This window comes from Psittacula echo, assembly GCF_963264785.1.
Source record: "Psittacula echo genome assembly, chromosome: 1".
Taxonomy (NCBI): Eukaryota; Metazoa; Chordata; class Aves; order Psittaciformes; family Psittacidae; genus Psittacula; species Psittacula echo.
Genome location: NC_137735.1, coordinates 89,448,619 through 89,473,310, shown reverse-complemented (window position 1 = coordinate 89,473,310; position 24,692 = coordinate 89,448,619). Strand labels below are relative to the sequence as shown.

Genomic DNA, 24,692 nt, shown 5'->3' with positions numbered 1-24,692 from the left:
GCAGCACAAAATCAAATTTCTCTGTGTAGTAAAAAGAGGCTCCACCCATGGAGGAGGATTCTCAGAGGAAGATTTACTATGTCTTGTGATGAACGAAATGGGTCGGGAGGATTTTCTTAGCGAGATTACTGCATCTACCTTCTAGGAATCTGTGGTGACTTCTTACAGGACTGCAATTTATGTAAAACCAGGATAGGAGTTGAATAGGTTGAGAGAGTGCCTCATGCTGCTGCCACCTCCATGAAAGTAACTGAATGTGTACATTTAGTTGTACAAGTGACTAATGAGTGAGCCAAACAGCTGGAAGCAGAGAGGAAAGCTTAGAACAGCTATACGCAAATGATGGACTCAGGTCTCAATCTGGGTAGATCCTAGACAAGTAATGCGTGCTGCCCAGGGTCTCGATATTTCTTAAGTCTTCTCCTGCCTTTTGGGGACCAGCTTAAGAGCACCCTTACTATTCTTGATTGTGAGGGCAGTGTGCAGTGCAAAGCTAGAAGAACACTGATTATTTTTTTGCTAAATGGGCTTTGGTAAAAATAAATGTAGTAGTCCTGGCTCAGGTGCTCTGATATGGCAGTTACAGAGGTCAGCAACATGAACTCAATGGATCCAAATAGTGGAAATCAGTTTTTTTTCCATCAGTTCATCAGACAACTGCCTCCCAACAGAGTTATCCATTGTTAACTTATTCTGTTTAGGCACTGGAGCTATGTTACTTGTTTTGCAGACTGGCACAAGTTAATAGCTCTCTGGCAACTCTACTCCAAGGCTTTGAAAGACTGTATGAACAGCTTCAGTAGGCAAGCCACGATCAGGAAAAACTGTGCTAACACAGTGCTTTTGCAAAGCCTTCGGAAGATATGGGGGGTCCCAGACCTGCTCACAAATATAACCTGTGGGGTAAGGGCAGTGTTTGCCTCATATGGATTCTATTTGAAGATTTCATTGTGCTAGAGTGACAGCTGCCTCATGAGTTGGAAGTGGATAGCATTGCTTTCCACACTAAATGGAGAAAATCACAAACAAGAACTTACTGGAGTTTTTCTGTGGCTATTTCCAGTGATTGTGGAGAGGTGGAGATCACCTGCTTTTATGTAATTTATCAAACTTGTGTCGTTATTATTTGCTGCTTTCTTTAAGCATTCCCTCCAATATATCTCTCCTATCAAACATAAGTTTTGTATTCCTTTTCCCTCAGAGGTGATTTTCCGTATGGAACACCAGTGTGTAGGAAGGGTTAAAGTCTTGAAGCTATTGAGTCCTTTTTGATTTGGCATTGAGTGAACTGTAGAAAACCTACCTATACTTGAGCATGCTGCAGAGTAACTTGAAACAAAGGAGCAAGAGAGAAACTGAAAAATCCAGTCCCAGTTGTTTGGTAACAGCAGAGATATTCGTGAAACTGAAGTGCTCTTTCTGGACTTCAGGTTGGGAGACCCTATATTTGCTATCATGTTTCAGAACTGTTTGTGCTGTGTTTGTTGACTGTTGAGGTTTCTTTTCTGAGTATTTGGAAGTGAAAGAAATTCCTCTGTGGGCTGCAGCTGGAGAGTTTAGTGCAGGACTAGGGTGAGACAAGGATACAGTTCTTCCTCAGAGATACTCTTTAAGTCGTAGAGTATCAGTTTGTGTGGTTTTATGGCTGTGTTAAACCTGTACAAGAAAATGATAGTGACTTTTCTTTTTTCCTCAGAAGCTTTCTTAGTTCTTGGGCAGATTTCAGCTGTAATCTTTATTGCAATTTTTATTTAAAGTTTTTGCAGACTGTTCACAAAGGAGAAACCAAATGTGGTTGGTATCTACAGACTGGTAAGTAGAGTACTTCACTAGGGTGAGACAGGTACACAAATCAAAGGAGTTTTTCCTTGAGAGAAGTGATGGATACAGATTTTTTGCCACTTATGGTATGCATCATTTATGATAATGTTTGCATCATGAATGTTGTTAACAGGTCCTGAGACAAAGGTGGAAAGATGCTAAAGACATGGTATTCTTTTCTGCTGTGTTGGCTGTCCTTGCAGCTTGAGGCTAATCCTGGTCTTAAAGTGAGGATTACTCAGAAGGGACTGGACTACGGTATGTCAGACATTGCGAGAAGTTAATACATGATAAATACATTATGCACAGAATATAGTTCCTTAATAAAGGTGCCGTGTAGAAACAAGCTCCTTAAATACTGAAATAGAATAAATTCCTTTTGTCACTTCACACTAGGAGGACCCTTTATCTCTTCTCTCACTGATTTCCTTCTTTTTTGTGCACCGTAGGTGTGAATTTATTCTTCTATTGCTGATTCTCCTACACTCCAACAGTGTTTCTACTATATTCCTTATATCAATCTACTTTCTTAGAACTAGAATGAGATGGTCATATAATTGCTCCTTTTGTGTCAAAAACCTAATTGGAAGTGCAATATTTTATTGAAGATAATAAGACATAATTTGGAAAAAAGCTTATAATTTTGGGACAGCCAAGTAGCAGTACAGCTTTACTCCCATTTGTCTATTTGACATGGGATAGCATCTGATATCAGTAAAAATCTAATAGCTGCCTGCCGTAATTCTGCCCCTTAACAGAATGTCAGCAATTTCCACGATATATTTTCCTTATTCTTTCTATTCATGCTAACTTTCACTGTCTCTTACCTAAGACCTAGTCCATGGGTGTGAAGGGCACACAGTATAATTTCAGTTGTTTACAGAATTAATAGTCAAGGTTAACAAGGCACAAATTCAACAAAGGCTGGGTCATGCTAAGGATTAATTGTCATTTATGTTCTGAACATGCTGACAGGCAAACAATGGACTTGTGTAATGAAAAGTAGAAGCTCAGGCTTTATGCCTTTGAGATGAAAGGAAGGATCAGGTACACTTATTTCTCTATATGAGCATTGTTTTAAAGGCTTTTGAGGAGTTGAGAAGTGCAGGGCAAATATCAGTCACTCAAGACAGACTGATCTTCACATCTCTTTATGATATACAGGAGAAGTCGCTCCCTAGGGATTTATCATGTCTTTAGAAATGAGAATTCAGACTGGTATTTCTTAGTGTGAGCCCAGCACATTTTGTGACATTCAGCCTGGCCTTCAGGTGCTGAGCTAACACCTCTGCATTAGGAGCAAGAACAGACATTAATAATGTGCCTCCCAAAAGTATTTCTTGTATTTGAAGAGCATGGTGCCTTTCATGTATCTTCTCACAATATGAGATTTGAAGGCTGAGGCAATAGATCCTGCCTGCGTGCTCCTTTCCTGCTGCAAGAACACTGAGAGAAATTCCACCAGGATCACTGGCTGCCTTCACTGACAGCCATAAGAGAGCTTTAAATTATTTCAGTTGGAGCCCATATTTTTCTTTGGAGGTAGGAATTCTGAGGGAATAGTAATTTCTCTCTCCTTCATAAAAGATGCTTTTTATAAAAAGGTATTCCAATGATAAGTTATCATTGATTTCAGTTCTTCACTTTTTTAATATGCTGAAAGCCTGGGGGAGAAAAAAATACATATTTTGTATTTAGCAACTGTATGGCCAAAAGCTAAAGAAACTGATGCTAAAAATATCTGAAAGCAGAACATCATTCCTATATTAAAGTTTTAGCAGTGGCTTTATCACAGATGAGCAAAAAGAAGGAAAACACGAGGACTTTGGAATTTAAAGATGTTCTGTTTGTTGATTATAGGTGTATTATCAATGCACAAGTAGCACTGAAGTATTCAAAAGAGTAGGGCTTCCTTAAAGCAAGGGGAGAAAGTAAGGAAATAAGTCAGAAATCTGCAGCATGTTGTAATGTATAAGGTGTAGTGGCAAAACAAATGTAGTCCGAAAGAAATGAGAAGAAAACAGTTGAAAGGATTGCCTTTAAACCTCAAACAACTTCCTGTACACATACAACAATCCAGATAGTTCCGCATTTGACATGCCAGCACTTCAGATGCATATATCACACTTTTTTCTTAAGTAAACACTACATATGGAAGTCATCTTGCTCCTTCTTAACTGTCTTTTTCATCCAAAAGCTGTGAGACAATTTGAGGTAAAGGTGATGACCAAGTGTTTCCCAAGGCTATTGAAGTGAAGGAAGTATAACAGTTTCAGAAACCTGACAAAAGCTGTACTATATAAAATACAACTCAGGGACAAGGTGATCCTAACAGATGATCTTGATCTTGGATTAAATGGTTTGTATATGAGGCTAACAGAAGTTATAAATGGGTGTATAAGTAGCTGGAAGGAGGTCTAAGTAAGGATCATAGCATCAGAGCATTTCAAGAACTATGTTAAAATTGATAATTAAATTATTTGGCAGTGTATCTGGACTTTTGGGTGCCTGAATCCAACCTGCAAGGCATGTGCTTTCCCCTGTCCCCTTGTAGGCAGGAGGATTGGGATGGAGCTTCTGAAGCAAGAAGTACTGAAAGAGACTTTCCCAAGCTGGAGTGGGCAGAAGAGCTTCTCGGTTGTTAAGGTCAACTATGTCATTTCAAGGTAAAATAAATACATTTCAATATTTTAGGATGAAACAGCTTATTATTACCACATAGTAATAATTATGCAGCATTTTTGTTGTTGTTGTTCTGATTTGCTTTTTAAGTTGTTCCTTCTACCACACTTGCAGATGAGTTTTAGAAAACTTCTGCACGAGCACCTTCATATTATTTTTGGGGGGTTTTATCAGAGTTTGGGGCAAGACATGTGCATGACTATGACAGAGCAGGGGAAATGGGTGGGAAAGATGGTGGAATTGGTGTTACTAATAGTCTGATACTAGAAAGGACCTGTAGCAGTGAAAATTGTTTGTTTGCGTTTGATGAGAAAAAGCCAACAAAGGGCTAAGATGAAAATGTGTGCTGGGGGTGGTGTCATCTGGGCTAACATGGCGGGAAGATGACTTTTACAGAATCTTTTTGTATGGATTTGCAATGGTAAATCAGGATTTTGATTGAACAGCGCTCAACACCTATTTCCTGCTGAGGAAAATCATTGCACCAGGAGCAGCCAGTAGAAAAAGTTTTGTAGAGTTTCCCACAATTTCTCCAAATAAGACTAACAGAAAAGCAGGTTTTTCTACAGCCTTCAATCCCTTCTTCCAATAGGCTGTTTTTCTGTTTCAGAAAAACAGAAACTTCAGGTCTTTTAATATTATTATCAAGCCAAACTGTGCTGGTCAGTAGCATTTTACTTCCTTTTCCTTACATATTACCCGTGGCAAGAAATACCAATCTATAAGACTTCATGTACTTTCTGCTGCATCTTTTACCTATACCTGATATTTTCATAATAGCCTGCCTTCTGGTAGGATTCATTCTATTATAACAGCCTGCTTTCCAGCCAGATTCATTCCATTATACCATCCTTGTGACCTTAATCCCTGCATATTTGAGAAATCCGTGTTTAGACAGGCTGGAGAAGAAGAGGCTATGGGGGTAGAGCTGCATGTGTCTTACTGCATGTCTTCCACTGTCTGCTGGGTGGTGATTATAGAGAATATGGAGCCAGATTCTCCCTAGTGGTATACAGTGGAAGGATGACAGGCAACAGACATAAGTTACATCAAGAAAAGTTCCAATTAGAAGTTACAAAAAAATGCTAGGGAGCACCAGAGAAGGGACTCAAAGAGGCTGAGGAATCTCCATCCTTGGAAGTGTTCAAAACTCAAGTGAGCAAGGCCCCTGAGTTGGCCCAGCTTTGAGTAGGGGGTTGAACTAAAATCCCTGAAGTCCCATTGCAGCCTAAATCATTACATGGTCTTCAAAACCCCGGTTCATTCTCCCAACCATAGTTCTCGAAATTGGCCGTCTTCCCAGTGGATAATCTGACTTTAGCTCACTGCAAGCAAACAAGATTACTAAAGGCATCCTTACTGCTGCCCAACATGTTATTGGAAAATTATGGTAATTTTAACCAAAAGAAGCTGGTGCCTTCTGCCCCGGGGAAAGTAGATTAAAGACAATTGTTTCAGAGATCTCTGACAGATATCAGAAAACAATGAGGAGTGTATGCTACATGGTAAGATTACAGCTGATATCTTTACATTGTTCAGTTTAATTCAACACAGCCATTTGCCAGACAATATGCTTGAGTACAAGAAACATTTGTTTTGACAGGGAAATCTTAAAGTATGATTTTGTTAAGAAAAATGGATCCTCTCCAGAGCTCTTTGCTGGGGAAAGAGAGTGGACTGGGGAAAGAGAAACCTTGGTGTTCTTCAGCAAATGCTAGCTTTCAGGCAACCTGGATGTATTTATACATGTAGCATCTGGGTTTAACACACAGACTTATTTTAGCCCAGTGAGCACATTTGCTTTAAGGAGTTTGTTTTTCTCCCAGTGGGAGGTTTTTGTTTTAGCCAGACATCCTTTTTTGCCTGGCCAGATATCAAGGATTTTTTTCCAAGGATGCTATTAAGTGTAATGGTGCAAGTGTCTTTTCTTCCCTAAAATATACAAGGGTCAGTCATTTCTGAGGAATTCTTTCACCAAAGCACAAACTTTGCCTTTTATAGTTGAAGGGTTTTCAGTGATCGGAAGTTGTTCTTACTCTTTTGACATGCAGTCTAATACCTCGCTTTCTGTATTCTGTAGGCTGAGAATTAATGCTGTAGATTTCCCAGAATCTTCTGCTTCCTTTATTCCTGGCACTGGCATTAGTCTATCAGTGGCACATGCTTCTGCTACAATTAGTGCAGACTGGAAAATGAATGCATGGCTGCTGTAAGTATTGTACAAAGAGATGCAGGTGGGAGGGAGTGGATATGGGAGAAGGATTGCAAATGAGATTAAGAAATGTCCTTGGTAATTATTTTTCAGGTCAGATATGCTTTATCATTTAATAGCAATCGATTGGAATAAACTTCTTAAGGAAACACATCCCCTGCCCACTAATGCTTTTTTGTTTGTTTGCTTTAAATTATTCTACCCCTCAGATTGTCTCTTTGGGAAGTATCAGGTCAGACATCTGTTAGTATGCTCAGTTTTTCCAGACTATATTACAAGATATTACAGGAATATTCAGGACCATAGAGGCCATGTTTGTTACTTTCATTGTACAGTATAACTAGAAGGTTGACTTTATAGCTAATTATCTATTTGCTGCTATAGTGTATATTCTCTTTCAAAGTGCTTCTATTAAAGGAAGGGCACTGTCACAATACCAACCAGTTCAGAACTTTGGAAACTCCAGAATTAAGGTCACTGTGGAAAACTGACCTAGCTTCATGAGCTTGTGCAGTATGAGATTGTTTTTAATGACATGATTGAATACTGATTTTTCCGCTTATTTACTTCAGCATTTTTGTTCTAGAATTTTAATACAATATTCTAGATTTTCTTGTGGGCAGGGAGAAGACTAAGACTTCTGGGATATCAAAAAAGTTGACAAGGTGATTATCTCTGCAAGTTTGGGTTAATGGAGTAACTGGCAACAGCAGTAGGTGTTGCTCTATTTGTGAGCCAGATAGTACAAGATGGATCACCAGGCTGCAAGTTTCACAGCATGTCCTGATTTCAAAGGAGTATGGACATGCAGTTCTGCATTCGGTCATTTCAAAGGAGTATGGACATGCAGTTCTGCATTCGGTCTCAGTACTGGTGGCTGGAAATTGCTGTCACCATGTCCCTAACCTGTCTGTTGTTCCTTCTGATATACCAGTATTGTGAGGAAAAGGATACTGTGTTCAGCAGAGCAAATCAGCTGTTCCCAAACACAAAGCCACCTTTTCTCTTGCTAGAGGATAAGGACCTGGGCACAATCTGAAGAGACCCCAGATGTGTAAAACTCTAAAGACTTCAAAGCAAAGACTCTGAAGGAGGAAGGAAGCTGGTGTGCAGGATTAGGTGGAGCAGATCATGGTAAAGATGGTCAGAGCCAGCTTTGGTGGAGTTTAGGGGGTGAAGGAGTTTTCTTGTCTTTTTGAAGGGCTGCTCTGTTCAATGTTAAGTTTTGTAAATGGTTGTATGTTTAGACAGATCCAGAATACGCCCACTCCTCACCCCCTAGTTCTCTACATGTTGCTTACTGCATAGCAGACTAAGAGGAGCAAGATGAAAATGAGATTTCCAAGGGAGACTATTAACCACCTGCCCCTCCTGGGCTGTTTCCAGGATCAGTAAGATGTGTCTTAGCACAGCTTTTTAGTTGTGATAGTGTTATCCCTGTATTTCCAGTTCTTACTGTAGCCCTCCTCTCCACTGTCCCAGAGCACTCTGCCAGTTGTAAAATCTCCTGGCAGACTTTTTGCTTCTGGAGGCATGGAGCTGAGACCTTGCCCCAGTGAATCAGGATTCCTCCTGAAGAAGAGTAGATATAAGGATGCAGGAACAAGAGGACCTAAGTAGCTGGGTTTCTTCCCATCTCCCAAGCAGCCAAGAAAGGGAGGAGGGCTGAGATCCTTTTTGCAGTGGTCCCTGTCACTCAAGGATGAAAGTAAGAAAGTATCTCTGGAAATCATTTTGTCCAGCCTTCTTCTCGAAACAGAGAAGTCACCAGACTAGATCAGGTCAGCTGTCTAGTGATTTTGTTTATCCAAGGATGGTGATGACACAACCTCTCCAAGGCACCCGTTCCAGTGTTGCACAGCCCTCCTTGGGAAAATGTTTTTCCTAATGGCTTATGATATGGGGGTTTGGTTAGGGACTGGAAAATGAGGGTCTGAAGAGTGGTGCTTTCTCCATATTAATGCACATATAATGCCACTTAATGCACATATATGGACTGAAAGTTGCATTTTAAAATGGTAGTAGTGGTAGGAGGGACTTTGTGACTGGCGGTACTACTCACTGCTTTGGTCAGGGGTAGTCTATGGTTTGGGGCTGGGTTGAGATTCATCTTTTAGGATTACATCTTCTTTCCCTAGGACTTTTGGTTAGCTTGAAAAATAAAAGAGGAAAGCAGACAGACTCGTGGTCTGAGCTTCATATTGGCATGGGCTCTTTCTCTGTAGTATGGTGTAGCTACTATAGTAATGCCTGGGAAAAGAAAACCTAAGTAATCAGGACAAAGGTATGAAAACTGATGCTTTCAGTGCCAGTCTATTATGGTTAATAAGGTTTTTACAAGGCTATTCTAACATCTGTTCAGTTCTCTGTATGCTGTACAGCTTCCACAACCCCTAATTGTAGTCCCAATACCTAAATTAGATGAAATTAGATACAAGGATTTAGATATATAGATATTTTTGTTGGGGTCTTAGTAGGGATTTTTACAGAGAGGAAGATTAGTGGGTTTGGGGCTGAACAAAGAATGAACTAATCTATACATTTTAAAGGGTTATTGAAAATCATTACAGTAAAGAGGAACGTATGACAATTGCAAAGGTGAGAACCACTGGGTTCACAACCTGGCTTCTGCTGCTGCAGTCCTGAATACCTTCAGGGTAATCTGTTCGAAGGACTGGGATGTTTTGTATTGCTGTGAAATTGTGACATTTTTACAAACTTGTCAAATCCTGCACAACACTGGAAAATTCACATCCAGGAAACTCACACATATAATCTGTTTTTTGAGTACCATGCATGTCCCTAATCTACTTTAATCCCTAGAAAACCCATTCTTCATTCTAGATGATAGAAGCAAGAAATCCTTTCAAACTTGATTTATAGATAGTTTCTTACATTGTTCCCTTAAAGCAGATGTTTCCTTGACTGAGTTTGTTTCTTTTCTCCGAGCAGCAAAGACCAAGGAGGAATTACCGTGTCAGTCTCAGGACTGTTTATTGCAGTTACCATCAAAGTGTCACGGGATAGCACAGGCCACTTGTCCATGTTGCTGCACAATTGCCAGATGAGCATTAATAGTGTAAAAGTCAAGTTAAGTGGTGGATCTAGGTAGGTAAATTAGGTTTTCAAATTACTTTGTGGGAAGTAGCAGGGTTTGTAGTATATTCAAATTCTTATTGTTGGGGATCCAGTTACCGAATGCAATTAATTATTGAAGGTGTGTAAATAGATTTTTAAAGGTCTGTTTTCAAAACCAGGATCCTTTGCTGAGCGTGTGAAGTGTGGTTAATCCACACTTCTTTGTGCATGTGCCAGCAAATGAGCTGACTAGACATACTGCATATGAAAAAATGGCCATTTGAGCATAGTAAAGAGTACAAGTTTCCAAATGGAGGTTTGAAGGTATGAAGGTGGTCTAGGCTGATTATGCCTTTTGACAAGCTGGCCTACAATTTAAAAATAAAACTTTCAAAAGAGAATATGAAACAATGCTTGGAGTTCTCATTGTGATTTTCTAGAAATTTTTTTGTCTTACTCAAAATGTGGCTAAATGAGCGTTGTTTACCAAGATGCTAACATGAACATTCACAACTTCACAGTTCTAAATAGTTCTAAATAGCTCTTAAATAGAGACTGAGAACCCCTAGCAGTTATCTGAGACTCACAAATTAATAGAAACAGTCAACTGTTCACTCTACCAATATAGCTGCAGTGGCTTTTCATCATTGTAAAGTACATTGATGTCCCAGTCTGCCAGATTTTCTTTCAAGGATATCAATCCATGGTAAAAACTCATTGTGTTAATTTCCTTTCCTCCAGCTGGATCTACAGCTTTCTATCTGGTTACCTTGAGAAGCCCATTCACACCAAATTGAATAAAAATGTAAGTTTGCAAAGATGGTTTCAGCTAGCGAAGGGAGGAGTTGGAAAAAAGGTCTTTCGTTACTGACTTGTCTCTCTTTTCATATAGCTATGCCTAAATATCAAATACAAAATCCAGATGATGGATGTGCAGCTTAGAAAGCATCAGGGTGAGTTGTTCATAGTGCTCAAATTGTAGCCTTTTTTATTAGACACCAAGCCTTTTCTGCGTTCACAGTACAAGAAAAAGAAGGCAAGAAAAATACAGCCATTGTTCTATAACCTGTTCCATACCGGACTCTAGAAATCTCTTGCGTGCACCTTATGTATAATATTCAGATTTCTTCTGTGCCTATAGCAAGTCACCTGTAACTTTTCAGTTTGCTGTAGCTGACCTGTGTTATTTCCTTAGATTTTCAAGGTGAACATTTTCATGCTGATCCTTTATGCTCTTGGTACTGTGAACATAAGAAAACCTGGACTCAGAAGAACTGAGTGAGCAGTAATCTGCTAAAGACCTCACAAACACCCCATCCTGCACTGCAGTCCTGTAAGATTTTATAAATATAGCACATCTTGTTTTGAACTAGGGTTCAATGAGATAACGAGATGGTGCAGGAAGACTATCACAGTAACCATGTTTCTCTTCCCACCAGTTACAATTCCTGTGTCTTGCAAAGACATGAAGACAATAGAAGTCCATGTCCAAAATCACAAATAAGATTTTCACTACTATAATCAGTGCCACAGCTTTTTTTCTTTTTTTCTTTTTTTTTTCTTTTTGGTGGTTGTAGTGAGTTTTATTCCCAGTACTATTTGTTGGACAGGTTGGACAGGGGACTCTTGGTGTCAGAGCTTAAAGCTTAACGTTAGCTTAGCTAAATTGTTTGGTGGACTTGTTCAAATTTTAACAATGGGTAGCACTTTATATTTGTCTCAGATGGTGACTTAGAAGTGAATCATGGTTTGTTAGGGCAGCAGTCCATCAAGTACTGTATAGAGTTGCAAAAACCAGATGAAACTAGAGGAAAGGTAATTCTGGCAGGGTGATATTGCGATCACCAACTCATAGACCACTTATCCCAGGTATAGCATCTCCTCAAAAGATTAAGGAAGTGAAAATCTTAAAAACTGTAGTAAGCAGTGTATTAATCTACATGGTATGTGAGTTAGTTTTAGCCAATCTGACTTTTCCAGAGGGAATACTCTTTTTCCCTTATAACATGTCTTTATTTTCATCTTCCTTTCCCCACCATTATTCTTCTTCAGATTCATAACTTCTATCATGTCTTTTCCTTTAGCTAAATAATAACTGCTTATGATGTGCTTTTGTAATAACAGATGTTTTGGTTTTATCCATCTTCTAGTCTTAAGCCAGATTGATGCCTTTGCACAAATAGACTATTCCCTAGTTAGTTCTCCTGCAGTCTTCAAATCACACATGAACTTGGATTTGAAGGTAATTTGTCTTTAATACCATCATGCTTTCTGAGACTTTTTCAGTTCTCTTTTGTGTTGATTCATTTTCTTTTACTACAGTCTTACTCAGCCTCTCCAATATTTAATTAGAAAAGCAGTAAGACAGTTGGACATTTTGGTCAAGAGCTATTTTGGAAACCAGATACAATTGTTCATTTAATAAATTAACTGCATGTGTTAATACCCAAATTTGTTAATAACCAAAGCTATTTCAGAGTTGAAACCCTTCAGAGGTGCTTTATAAACAGCATAAAGATGTTCTTTAGATACATGGCTCTTCCACTTCTGCTTGGTCTTTACTGATGACACATGATCCATGATGGCTACCAACGTTATTGCAATCCAAAGCATTTGTTTTGAGATGACTCAACATCTTGTATATGTACAGGTTACACCCAGGAAAAAAAGACTTGAGCAGCAGACAGCAGTTCCTTTCTTATCTATTTTTCACTTTTTTTTGGCAAGAGATATCTCAGCAATGCTCAGCTTTTCTAGCAACTTCAGCAGTCCTTGTAATTCAGAGCATCCCTATGGCTCTCAAAACTGACTTCAGTTAAAAAAGATGTGCTAGAGCTATGGTTGGAACTCTCTCTCTTAGTTATTTTGTTCAAGTAACTTTTGCCACCCACAAAAGCCACTGCGAGCAGGATATACATAGCTTAAATGTACTAAGCAATCATTTATCAGGTACTATAGCTAACTAGAACTTACAGGCTAAGCTTTAACATGCTGACACCCCAGTGGGATACCAGATGAGTCTTTGTAAGTCAGTTATTAGTTAAGGAAGTTACTGCTCTTCAGTGCTCCTTGGAACAGGCTGCTTCTTGATGGTTATGAGTTGCCATCTTCCAACTCTCAACTCTTCTTCTTAGAGCTTTATTTCTTTCCATGTCAGTATTTTTCCTGTTGAATCTTTCAGCTGCTAACCATTACTGTGTCAGTAAATACCCTACTTACTGTCCTCACTTTTCTTGTCCTACATGGTCTGAGCTCACATACCTTCTCAAATTTTAAGAACTATTTTCTGAACCAAGGTTATTTTCTGAATTATTGATTGAACCAAGGTCCACACCCTGTGCAGCACCCAAACTGAGACAGCTGGACCAGGGCTAAGAGTTTGGAGGTATAGAAGGCTCCTTTGTGTCCCTGTCCTAAGCAACTTCCAGTGCTTTTGGGTGTGCTCAAAGATTTTCTTTACATGCCACTATTAGAATTAAATTAACAAATGTGTCTTTGCCACAAGAGAAAGAAAACTGCAATCCAGAGGATGGTTTTGGTGTGTGTCTCATACATAGCTGCAGTTCAGAATACTCACGTGAATGTTCAAACTCAAACTTTCTCTGTGATTCCTCTATTTTTTCAAAAGGGCCTGAATTCGCTGATTTCTAGAGCATAACGAAACTTCTTTGCTTACTTCACATTTTCTTAAATGTCAAGCTTTTCTTCAGGTTAGGAAGGTTTCTTTCTGTTTAACCACTGCTAATGTATTCTGACAGATACAAATGTTTATAAGTAGAAATACTTGACAATGATTCTTTGCAGGGCACAGTCTATCCAGTAGGAAATCACATAGACCCTCCCTTTGTGCCAGCTCCATTTGCTCTCCCAAACAAGGATGGGTCCATGCTATACCTGGGAGTTTCCAGTTATTTTCTTAAGTCTGCTTCACTGGCTTACTACAGAGCAGGGGCCTTTAACATCACCATGTCCAAAGAGGTGAGTATAATGTGCATGTAATAGAATTACATATATCAGCAGTATGGATAGTCAGCAAAGGAGAGTAACGCATTATATTTGCCATTTCACACAGATTTGGGTCACACTTCTGCCACTTGTAGAAAGAATTTATGGCATTCATTCTGTATGTCATCATTTAAAATAGTCAAAATCTGAACTTCTTGTCACCTCTAAGCAAGGAATGACAGATATGAACGTCACAGAGTTGATGTGCAAGAAGTGGCAGAAAGAACCGAAAAAAAGCTTTTCTCTGCATGTATTCCACATAGGAAAGGGCAAAACAGGAAAAAGTGTACTGGAGCCAAAGTCTGCTGCATAGAGGCTCAGAACAAACGTATTGGTTATGCTGAGAGCTGAAACAAACCCTCAGACTTAACAGAGCAGCAGATTGAGGTAAGAAACAGGTACAAGGAAGCTAAGCTTTCAGCTGTGGGTGAAGAGCATACAAGACTTCTTTCACAAATGCTGTTTCCATACTGGCATTAACAGTCAAGAGTTTCCAAGAAGTTTTGCTAACTGAAATGGTGCTAAGAGAGTCTTGTTAAAAATTAGTGACACAAGTGGCACTGACAAACATCATCAAAAGTCAGTAGCAAGAGACCAATTGAAATTTTTGACTGCCTCTGACAGATTTAGTGTATTTCATCTAAGAAAGTCCCAAAGGCAGGAAGTAAGCACGGTGCCACGTCTGTTCTGTCAAGGAATGACGCTTATTCACTGGTAGCTCCTTCTGAAACATGTCCATGAGAAATCTATCACTCTTCTGTCCCACAGAGCACTGTGGGCTCCCTAGGAATCACTCTGGGGCAAGGAAATACTTAACCAGAACGTGGATTATCTAAAACTAAAGTGAACAGGATATATTGTGGTTTGTTTTGTTCTTTTAAAAAACCAACTAATTTCCAAGCTGATATAATGATCTAATTTATTTCATTTGTTTACAGCTTGCTACAACTTTTAACCTAAATACTGCCCTATTCAAAGATTTTGTTCCTGAGGTGGGTACTTTTACTTGTACAGACCTTTTAAGAAAGAGCAGTACCTAATGTTTCGTATGGATATTACTGTCTAGTAGCTCATCTGCAAAAGTGCGGAAGAGAAAGAAATTGAGCTGGTCTATGACTAGTATAAGATTCAAAGATACATGTCTACCCCATCATAACTCTATGTTCTTCCTAACTATTTCACACAACTCTTTAGTAGTTCTCTACCTCTCTGAGTGCAAGATCTGCTTTCAGTGTTTGAAACAGTTGTAAAGACTAAATGGTAGACATCTGTGAGATCAGTCTCCTTCAGTCCTGTTCAAAGCAAGGGTATCTCTGCTACTGGTAGCCTGACCTCTTTATGCACAGATACCTGGTGATTATATACAATGGGCAGTAATAGTCATGAGTAGCTAAGTTTATAAATGTGATAGAAGAAACTGAGATACTATGAGATGCTTTAAAAATCCCTAATATAGCAGCATTTACTATAAAATTACAAAATTTGCCATCTGTAGCACTGCAAACTGAAGTTTTGTCACAGAATCATAGAATGGTTGGGTTTGGAAGGGACCTTAAAGATCATCTAGTTCCAACCTTCTCTGGGAGTTTCTGTTTTTCAAAAGATTGGCTCTTTGGGAAGGCTGCCTTTTATCCAAATTCTTTATATTGTCAGGGTAATATTTTTCTTCTTTTTTTTCTGGAAACACTCATTTCCCTCATTTCTTTAACATGCAGTGCTAATCCCCAAATCTTGAAATCCGTTCTTCAGGAACAACCTTTAAATTGCTTCTCTATATATGTTCAACATCAGTGGGTCTAAAACTTCACATTTGTTTTACGGTTTCTGAAATTCAGAGGATATGCAATGCTAATTTCATCATTTCAGTTGGTGCAGTTAAAATGGCATGGTTTTAATATAGGTTAATGAACAAGAAGATCGGTATATAGCAGGTGATTATGATGCAGCCACAGAAACTCTAGAATTGATGAGGACCGGGAGGCCTCCCATCCCTGTAGGGTGAAATCGGTGTGCTCAGCTCACGCCCTGAAATGCCTGTACACCAATGCGCGCAGCATGGGGAATAAGCAGGAGAAGTTAGAAACCTGTGTTCAGTCAGTAAATTATGATCTCGTGGCGATTACAGAGACATGGTGGGACAGCTCACATGACTGGAACGTGCTCATAGATGGCTATGTCCTTTTCAGGAAAGACAGGCCAGCCAGGAGAGGTGGCGGAGTTGCTCTTTACGTGACAGAGAAACTACAATGTACTGAGTACTGTCCTGGCACAGATGAGGAACGGGTTGAGAGTCTATGGGTGAGAATTAAGGGGCGGCTGGCAGGGGTGATACTGTTGTAGGTGTCTATTACGGGCCACCAGATCAGGGTGAGGAAGTTGATGAGGCCTTCTACAGGCAGCTGAGAGCGGCCTCACAGTCACAGGCCGTGGTCGTCGTGGGGGATTTTAACTTCCCTGATGTTTGCTGGAAAGACTACTCAGCAACCCAGCCACAGTCCAGGAGGTTCCTCCAGTGCATTGATGATAACTTTCTGATGCAAATGGTGGAGGAACCGACTAGGAGAGGAGCACTGCTGGATCTCATCCTCACTAACAAGGAGGGTCTAGTTGAAGCAGTAAAAGTTGAGGGCTGCCTCATTTGTAGTGACCATGAAATGGTGGAGTTTAGGATCTCGTGCGGCAGGAACAGAATAGCAAGCAGAATTGCAACCCTGGACTTCAGCAGGGCAAACTTTGGCCTTTTCGAACAATTGCTGGGGAATCCCATGGGCAAGGCTGTTCGAAGGTAAAGGGGCCCAAGATAGTTGGTTGGCATTCAAGGACTGCTTCTACCAAGCTCAAGATCAAAGCATCCCGACACGTAAGAAATCAAGGAAGGGAGCCAGGAGACCTGCGTGGTTAGACAAGGAACTGCTGGGTATGCTCAAATGGAAGAGGAGAGTTTACAGATCATAGAAGGAGGGGCTGGCCGCTTGGGAAGAATATAAGGCTGTTGTCAGAGGATGTAGGGAGGCAACTAGGAAAGCTAAGGCCTCCTTAGAATTAAACCTGGCGAGACGGGTCAAGGACAACAGGAAGAGTTTTTTCAAATATATGGCAGATAAAACCAACACCAGAGGTAATGTAGGCCCACTGATGAATGGGGTGGGTGCCCTGGTGACAGAAGATACAGAGAAGGCAGAGTTGCTGAATGCCTTCTTTGTCTCTGTCTACTCTGCTGGAGGCTGTCCTGAGGAGCCCCGTACCCCTGAGGACCCAGAGGAAGTCGGGAAATTGGAGGAGTTTGCCTTAGTTGATGAGGAATGGGTTAGGGAGCAATTAAGCAATTTGGACATCCATAAATCCATGGGTCCAGATGGGATGCACCCGCGGGTGCTGAGGGAGCTGGCTGAAGTCATTGCTGGACCACTCTCCATCATCTTTACCAAGTCTTGGGAAACAGGAGAGGTGCCTGAGGACTGGAGGAAAGCAAATGTCGCTCCAATCTTCAAAAAGGGCAAGAAGGAGGACCCGGGTAACTATAGACCAGTCAGCCTCACCTCCATCCGTGGGAAAGTGATGGAACACCTTTTCCTTGGTGCCATCTCAAGGCATATCAAGGATAAGAGGGTCATTAGGGGCAGTCAGCATGGCTTCACCAAGGGGAAGTCGTGCTTGACCAACCTCATAGCCTTTTATAAAGACATAACAAGGTGGTTGGATTATGGCAGAGCAGTGGATGTGGTCTACCTTGACTTCAGTAAAGCATTTGACACAGTCTCCCACAGCATCCTCATAGTTAAACTGAGGAAGTGTGGACTGGATGGTCGGGTGGTGAGGTGGACTGCGAACTGGCTGAAGGACAGAAGCCAGAGAGTTGTGGTCAATGGAGCGGAGTCTAGTTGGAGGCCGGTATCTAGTGGAGTGCCTCAAGGGTCAGTGCTGGGGCCAGTATTATTCAATATCTTCATCAACGATTTAGATGAGGGCATTGAGTGTACTATCAGCAAGTTTGCTGATGACACTAAGCTGGGAGGAGTGGTTGACAAGCCAGAAGGCTGTGCTGCCATCCAGCGGGACCTGGACAGGCTGGAGAGTTGCGCTGTGAAAAATGGGATGAAATATAACAAGGGGAAGTGTAGAGTATTACATCTGGGTAGGAACAACCCCAGGTTCCAGTACAGGTTGGGGAATAACCTATTAGAGAGCAGTGAAGGGGAAAGGGACCTGGGGGTCCTGGTTGATAGGAGGATGACCATGAGCCAGCAATGTGCCCTTGTGGCCAGGAAGGCCAATGGCATCCTGGGCTGTATTAGAAGGGGGGTGGTCAGTAGGTCGAGAGAGGTCCTCCTTCCCCTCTACTCTGCCCTGGTGAGACCGCATCTGGAATATTGTGTCCAGTTCTGGGCCCCTCAGTTCAAGAAGGACAGGGACCTGCTGGAGAGAGTCCAACGCAGGGCGACAAAGATGATTAAGAGAGTGGAGCATCTCCCTTATGAGGAAAGGCTGAGGGAGCTGGGTCTCTATAGTTTGGAAAAGAGGAGACTGAGGGGTGACCTCATCAATGTTTATAAATATATAAAGGGTGAGTGTCACGAGGATGGAGCCAGGCTCTTCTCGGTGACAACCAATGGTAAGAAAAGGGGTAGTGGGCTCAAACTGGAACACAAGAGGTTCCACTTAAACTTGAGAAGAAACTTCTTCTCAGTGAGGGTGACGGAACACTGGAACAGGCTGCCCAGGGGGGTTGTGGAGTCTCCTTCTCTGGAGACATTCAAAACCCGCCTGGACACATTCCTGTGTAACCTTATCTAGGTGTTCCTGCTCCGGCAGGAGGATTGGACTAGATGATCTTTTGAGGTCCCTTCCAATTCCTAATAATCTGTGATTCTGTGAAAAGCTTAATTCTGTGTTCAACATCTTTTTCCTCTTTGAAATTCCACAGATTGCCCTGAGCTACTTAACAGCATGCCCAATGCTGCTGAAGCTGATGGCTACCTCACCCCCTGTGGTCAGTTTAAATGCAGACAGATGCATCCTACATATCACTGGCTGTGTGGAAGTCTTTGCTGTTCTGCCATATTCAACCACCCAGTACATCTTTGCAGGGAATCTAGTAAGTAATATGAGCTAACATTCAATGCTGAGGCTGAACAAATCACACAGTAATCTTCCAGATCCTTCGAAAATCAGCATAAAACAGCATATAGTGATCTGCCACAAATATGCATACTGCTCTGTTGTATTTCACTGGGAGGAAACATGCACCTCATATTGTAGAATTTAATAGGCAGGTGCAAGAGCTACTTATGAAAGCCCTTTTTTTCCATGTGGGAGGTTGAGTCATCATTACAGAATAAACTGTAATATATAAAAATGTGATTAGCTGGTGCCCACTCTTTCTAACCTGTTTGTTATATAATGGTTCAGTGTGTCCCCAGACATCTTTTCATTAGCTTGGAAGTGAGCCAGTTATATCAGCCATGCAAGGACTTACATGATCCTAATGATAAGGAGGCAATCAGGGCAGTATCATCACTTTGCTCACGCAATCTCAGTTGCTGGCAGAAAGTGGCAAATTCACAAATCCTTTCACTACCTACATATATTGACCAAATAAAACATTTAGACATTGTGTTTCCAATCACAAAAGCAATTGTATCTGTGCCTGTATCTGAGACAGTATCTGTCTGTGTATACAGTCACAGAAGACCGTTTTTGTTTTTTTCCCTGCAGACAGCCAGTACCAGAGTCTATTTGACAATAACCAAACAGAAGCTGATTATCTCATTACTTCTGAAGAGGTAACTAAGGAAAATTCAGGAAGCAACAAAATGTTGGTTTTCCCCATGATTGTATGTACAGTGATCTGAAGATGAATGGCAGGCATGTGTGTCTGGCAGTTCCAGAAAAATTTGTTTTCCCAAGTCTTACAATCACAGCCCGGTACTACAAATGACTGTAGGAAGAGATTAGTATCAGAAAGATCCCAGTGGTTCTAGAATTCAATTGTAGTTTTGCCAGTTTTGATTAAAAGCTGTTGGCAATCAGTCTTTGGCAAAGTTAAATGTGTGCATCAGCATGAAATCTGTGTGAAATTCCACAAATGAAGCTTCAAGCAGTGTGTGTAACTTGTGCTTTCATCCTGTTTAGTGAATTGTCTTCTTTTACTTCTTTTCCTCAGGCTCCACTTCTCCCTGCTGCACTCTAGTCTTGGCTTCTCTGAGGTAAGTTGATGTTTTCAGTGCCTAGGAAAGGTAGCTGAGCCTTCAAAGTTAACAGAAATTCATCTGAATTTGTTGCTGGACAATTCTTGGTCTGTCTTGGGGATACCATGCCACTGCTCTTTCTGCTTTGAAATAGTATATTCTCTGTTCTTTTTCTTTCCAGTAAGAGGAAATACCTCTTAAAGTTTTGCTCAGGTTTGGGGTTTTGGTTTTGATTTGGTTTGGGGTTTTGTCTGTTTGTTTTGGTTGGTTGGTTTTGATTTTTGTTTTCTCATCAAAGGCTCCAAATATTAGAGTTATTGCCATGTAACATTAATTGAAACAATCAGAAATGTCTGCCTGGGTCTGCATAACATAGCAAGCCATCAAAGTTCATTCTGCTCACTTCAGCATCCAACAGCACTAAGACTGGCATGGGATTAGCACCTCTTCTAGCTGTTTCTGACAGCCAGCCTGAATTCACATCTGGATTGAGCAGACATAGCAGTTGGAGTGAATACAAAGTCAGGCTTAAGCTCAGTTTCAAGAATTATCTTAAATCACTTCAATGAAATATCATAAAAAGGGGAGTCAAAAAAAGGGAATAAAAGAAACCCTGTGCCATTTGTTAGATCATCCACTGTAGACTGAGAAATGGTCAGTGTGACTCTCTGCAGTGAAAGGAGGAGGGCACTAATCACAGTGGCATAAGACAGACCACCAGGACACGGCAGGTTTTGCCACCCAGAAATGAAAAAAGATATTTTTTACCTGAGACTGTCAAGTTCTGTTCTGACCTTTTTGCATGTCACTCCAGTTCTAACCCTCCATCTCCCCTGTCAAGCTGCAATACCATAGGCATCAGGCAATAATCACCAAATGTGTTTTCCCCCTCACAGCAGACGTCCTTGGCAGAGAATTTTGTGTCTTACGCTTTGCGGACTGCAGTGATCCCAGTAATCAATGGTAAGGACTGTGACCAGTTGCTGAGCACAGTTGGTGGGAAAGCAAGACTGAAACCGTAAAAGGGAATGCACACCTTTAAACACTATGTTATGGCAGGTTTTCTGGCCATTCGGCTACATCTGAACAGGTCTGCTCTGTGCTGGACTTCAGTCACAGTCCCTCAGTCACACAGATCAGGGGCTAGGACAGAGTAAGTCATGGCTCTCTTCCAAACACTGGGCCTGGGTTTCCTTTTCACTGGATGCAGCATGACAGCAGAGCTGAGGTGTGCTTGAGTCTTGTCCTGACAGTCAAGCCATGACCAGAGAATGGCCCAGAGTGGGGAAGCACAGAAGCATGCTTGCATCTTAGGGGCTTCAGGGTATCATCTCTAACTTTATCACCTCCCTTTGCATTTGTCTTCACTTGGCTGCCACAGACAGGACAAAATAGAAAATCAGCTCAGTGGGATGAAGAGAGTGAGGGATGATAAAGAAGTGAAGGTGGAAAGAAGCAGGTGGAAGAGTACAAGAAGGTGCCTATGAGGTAAACAGAGGTGAGGAGACTGCTGAAGAAGCAAGTGAGCTGTCCTCCTTTGATGAGGAGAAAGGAGATAGAATCAGAATGGCTGGGGTTGGAGAGGACCTTAAGATCATCTAGGTCCAACCCCCTGTCATGGCCAGGGATGTCTCACCCTAGAATTGAAAGGAAGGGATGCAAAAGAAAAAGAGAAGCAAATAGAAATAGAGTTGGGCTTGATCCAGAGATTTAGGGATACATGAGAATAAGACAGACAGACAGGATTAGAGGGTCAGATAGAGAAGAAAATGAAAAGAAGGTGGAGAACAAGCCTGAATGGGAAAAAGCAGAAACCAGATCTTGTGTGGCAGATCCTGAAGAGGAGCAAAGGCAAGTCCCAGTGTCCCACAGCCAAGAGATTGTAAGAGGTTTGTATGCAACTTTTCCTTAGGATTTTTTGCTCTTTAGGATGTATGAACAATAGCTCCCTTGAGAAGCACAAGGGCAGCTGGTTAAAGGGAAATTGCAAAACAAACTGAGTTCCTTGAGAAAGATGAGTCTGATGTGCATTTCGTAATTACATTCAAATGGATTTATATTTCTTCTTTCCAAAGATAAACTACGAAAAGGATTTCCTCTCCTTAACTTGGCCCACACTACCCTGACTGGACCTGTAATAAAAATGAATCCGGTGAGAAGCCCAATTTCTTGTTAAAGAATACTGGTTTTTTGTCGGCCTGTGCAGTTTTATGTGTTCCTGTGTTACATAAGTCTAAATGTTGCTAATAGTAAAAGCTTTAAATATACACTAGATATAAAACCCAAAGTCTTGATCAAAAATGAGCCCTCCATGCTCCCACCCCTAGCAGTTTTAAGTTGCAAAGTGTCCACTAGCCCTTTGGGGTATGCCAGCATGGGGACACCACAAGGACAGTTCCACTATTCCCAGCAGGACTTGGGAGCATCAAGTGTGTGGTTCCTCACTACTCCCTCACTACTCTCACCATTATATGACTTGTGCTTATAGGCAACCTGAGTGTCTCTGTGGTGTTACTCAGCCTTTTGGAGGTCTGTATTAACTTACATCAGAGCCCATTCCTACCTTAAAGTTAACTAAAGTTCAGGAGGCATAAAGGCACTCTTGTCTCCTGTCCTGCTGAGGATCTTACCATGGGATCTAGTCCCAGAGTACTGACACTGACTATGTCTGTTTGAAACATAAGGTAATTTTATATGTTCTTCTTTCCTCAGGATCATCTGGTGATTTCCACTGATGTTGATTACAAATGTAAGGAAGGGGGAGAAGAGGACCTTCACAGTCACTCCTAATGTCCCTTTGCTTTTAAACAGTAATAAGATAAAAAAGTAGTCTTCCTTCTGTTGGCTTGTAGGGAGTACATGCTGTAATTTAGGGAGCTGGCTTCTCGGTCACCTGAGAGTGCTGTTCAGAGAGTCTTTACAGGGGTGGAGTTTTAAGTGGCAAAGGGTAGATATCCATGTTGGTGGCACTGTTCCGGAGCTCACCATGTGTAGGTGATGCCCAGCACCAGGTTTCTGTCCTGGCACCTTAGGAGCAGGCTCTGGACATTTGCACTTTGGGAGGTGGTTTGTGGGCTCTGAGAGCCTGCCCTGAGTCTGGGGTCCGGGTGGGCCCCCCGGGGCTGGGCTGGTGCCGGGATTGGTGCCAGGGCTGCAGGAGCAGCCTGGGCCGAGCCGGCTTCTTGCTGCTGGGGTCGGCCACGGGAAGCGTCGCCCCGTGCCCACCATCTCCAAGGAGCCGCTGTGAAATGTGCCTGGCCCTGGGGCGCCGGTTCGGCACACGGCGCTCCAGGAGCGTGCTGAGGGACCCCCAGCACCGCGCCGAGGGGCTGCGGACAGGGCAGAGCGGGGGGCTGGTGCCGCACAGCGGTTCCTGAGGTTCACTGGTGTTTCTGTGACCTGTGTCTGGGGAGATGCGGGTGATGTGATGGGGGAGCGAGCCTGGAGCGCGCTGAGCCCTGCTCAAGGGATGGCGCCCGGCCCGGTCCTTCCTGGGAGTAGGGATCGCGTTTCCAGGTTGTCCCCACACAGCCGGGTCCGTTCTGGAGCGGCGCCATGGCCGGCCACGCAAAGCCCCGCCGGGCGCCCCGCACAGAGCCTGGGAAGAGGCGGACACGGGCAGGGCCCCGGCACGGCGAGGCCCGGTCCTGGTCCCGGTGCCGCCTCACCGGCGAGGGCTCCGCGGAGCCCTAGCAGCGCTCGCAGCCCAGCTGAGGCTCTATCCCCGCGTCCCAAATGACAAGTCCCACCCAGAGCCCCGGGACTCGCGTCCCCCCCGCTCGGAGCCGGCGGAAGATACGCGGAACGGGGCGCAACGGAGCGCAGGCAGCGGGGTCGAGGAGATTTGAGCTTCGACGGCCGCTGTTGTGGTCGGCATCGCCCCCCGCTTTTCCCGTGTTCCTCGGTACCTTCAGGAGGGTGCTGGGCTTCCGGGAGGGTGTTGGGGTGCTCAGGGCGCGGGGCTGGGGCTCTGCAGGATGGACCAAGCCGGGCATTTCCCGGCTGCAGAACGGAGCCCCGGCCCCGGGGGTGAGCCACAGCCCGAGTCCTGCGCCTTTGGGCTCAGAAACGAGCCCCAGTCCGGTGGGTCTGGGGTCAAAGCCGGGGCCGGGCTGGGTGCGGTTGGGGGTGAAGCCTCTCCAGAAGGAGGGGCTCCAGTCTCGTTGGTCCCTGACTGCCAGGACGCCCAAGCTCAACATCTGAGTCTCTGGGGCGAAAGCTGCTTCTCACACTGGGTTTGGGCTGCACCGCTTTCTTTACTTCATTGCACGTACAACCACCATTGTACATGATGTACATTGCATGCACAACCAGTCCTTATACATGAGTCCTGAGCGCTTGTTAGCCCAGGGCTGGACAGTGAGCAATTACGACAGGTCATAGTCATCTCCACATCGTGACAGTGATTGATTTACAACCTGGCCACAAACCAGGCTTAGTTCAACAAGCACAAGCTGCAACTAGCTGGAGCTGGAGCTTGGCAGGGCACCAAGGAGCTGGAGGCGAAGATGGGCTGGAGATGGACACGAGCTGCAGACACCATGGTACTGGAGCCATCCAGGGGGGCAGAAACAGACCTGGAGCTGCAAAAAAAATGAACTGCTATGGGCACAAACTGGTCAGAGCTGTCTGTGAGCTGGAACCGAACCCAGAGCAGAAACCAGCAGGAGCTGCAAATGAACAGGAGCTCGGCCTGAAAGAAATGG

At 42.8% G+C, this 24,692-nt stretch overlaps 1 protein-coding gene across 1 annotated transcript; it reads left to right on the top strand.

The window, feature by feature from the left end:
• Positions 1-1,976: 1,976 nt before the first annotated feature.
• On the top strand, positions 1,977-23,363 carry BPIFC (BPI fold containing family C; the record flags this gene model as incomplete). The annotated part of the gene is made up of 14 exons (XM_080639677.1): positions 1,977-2,079; positions 4,376-4,487; positions 9,668-9,823; positions 10,535-10,598; positions 10,686-10,746; positions 11,944-12,035; positions 13,598-13,771; positions 14,737-14,790; positions 18,723-18,893; positions 19,514-19,581; positions 19,962-20,004; positions 20,886-20,949; positions 22,062-22,138; positions 23,019-23,363. The coding sequence occupies 14 exons, from the start codon at positions 1,977-1,979 to the stop codon at positions 23,361-23,363; spliced, it is 1,584 nt and encodes a 527-aa protein (XP_080495803.1).
• Positions 23,364-24,692: the final 1,329 nt, after the last annotated feature.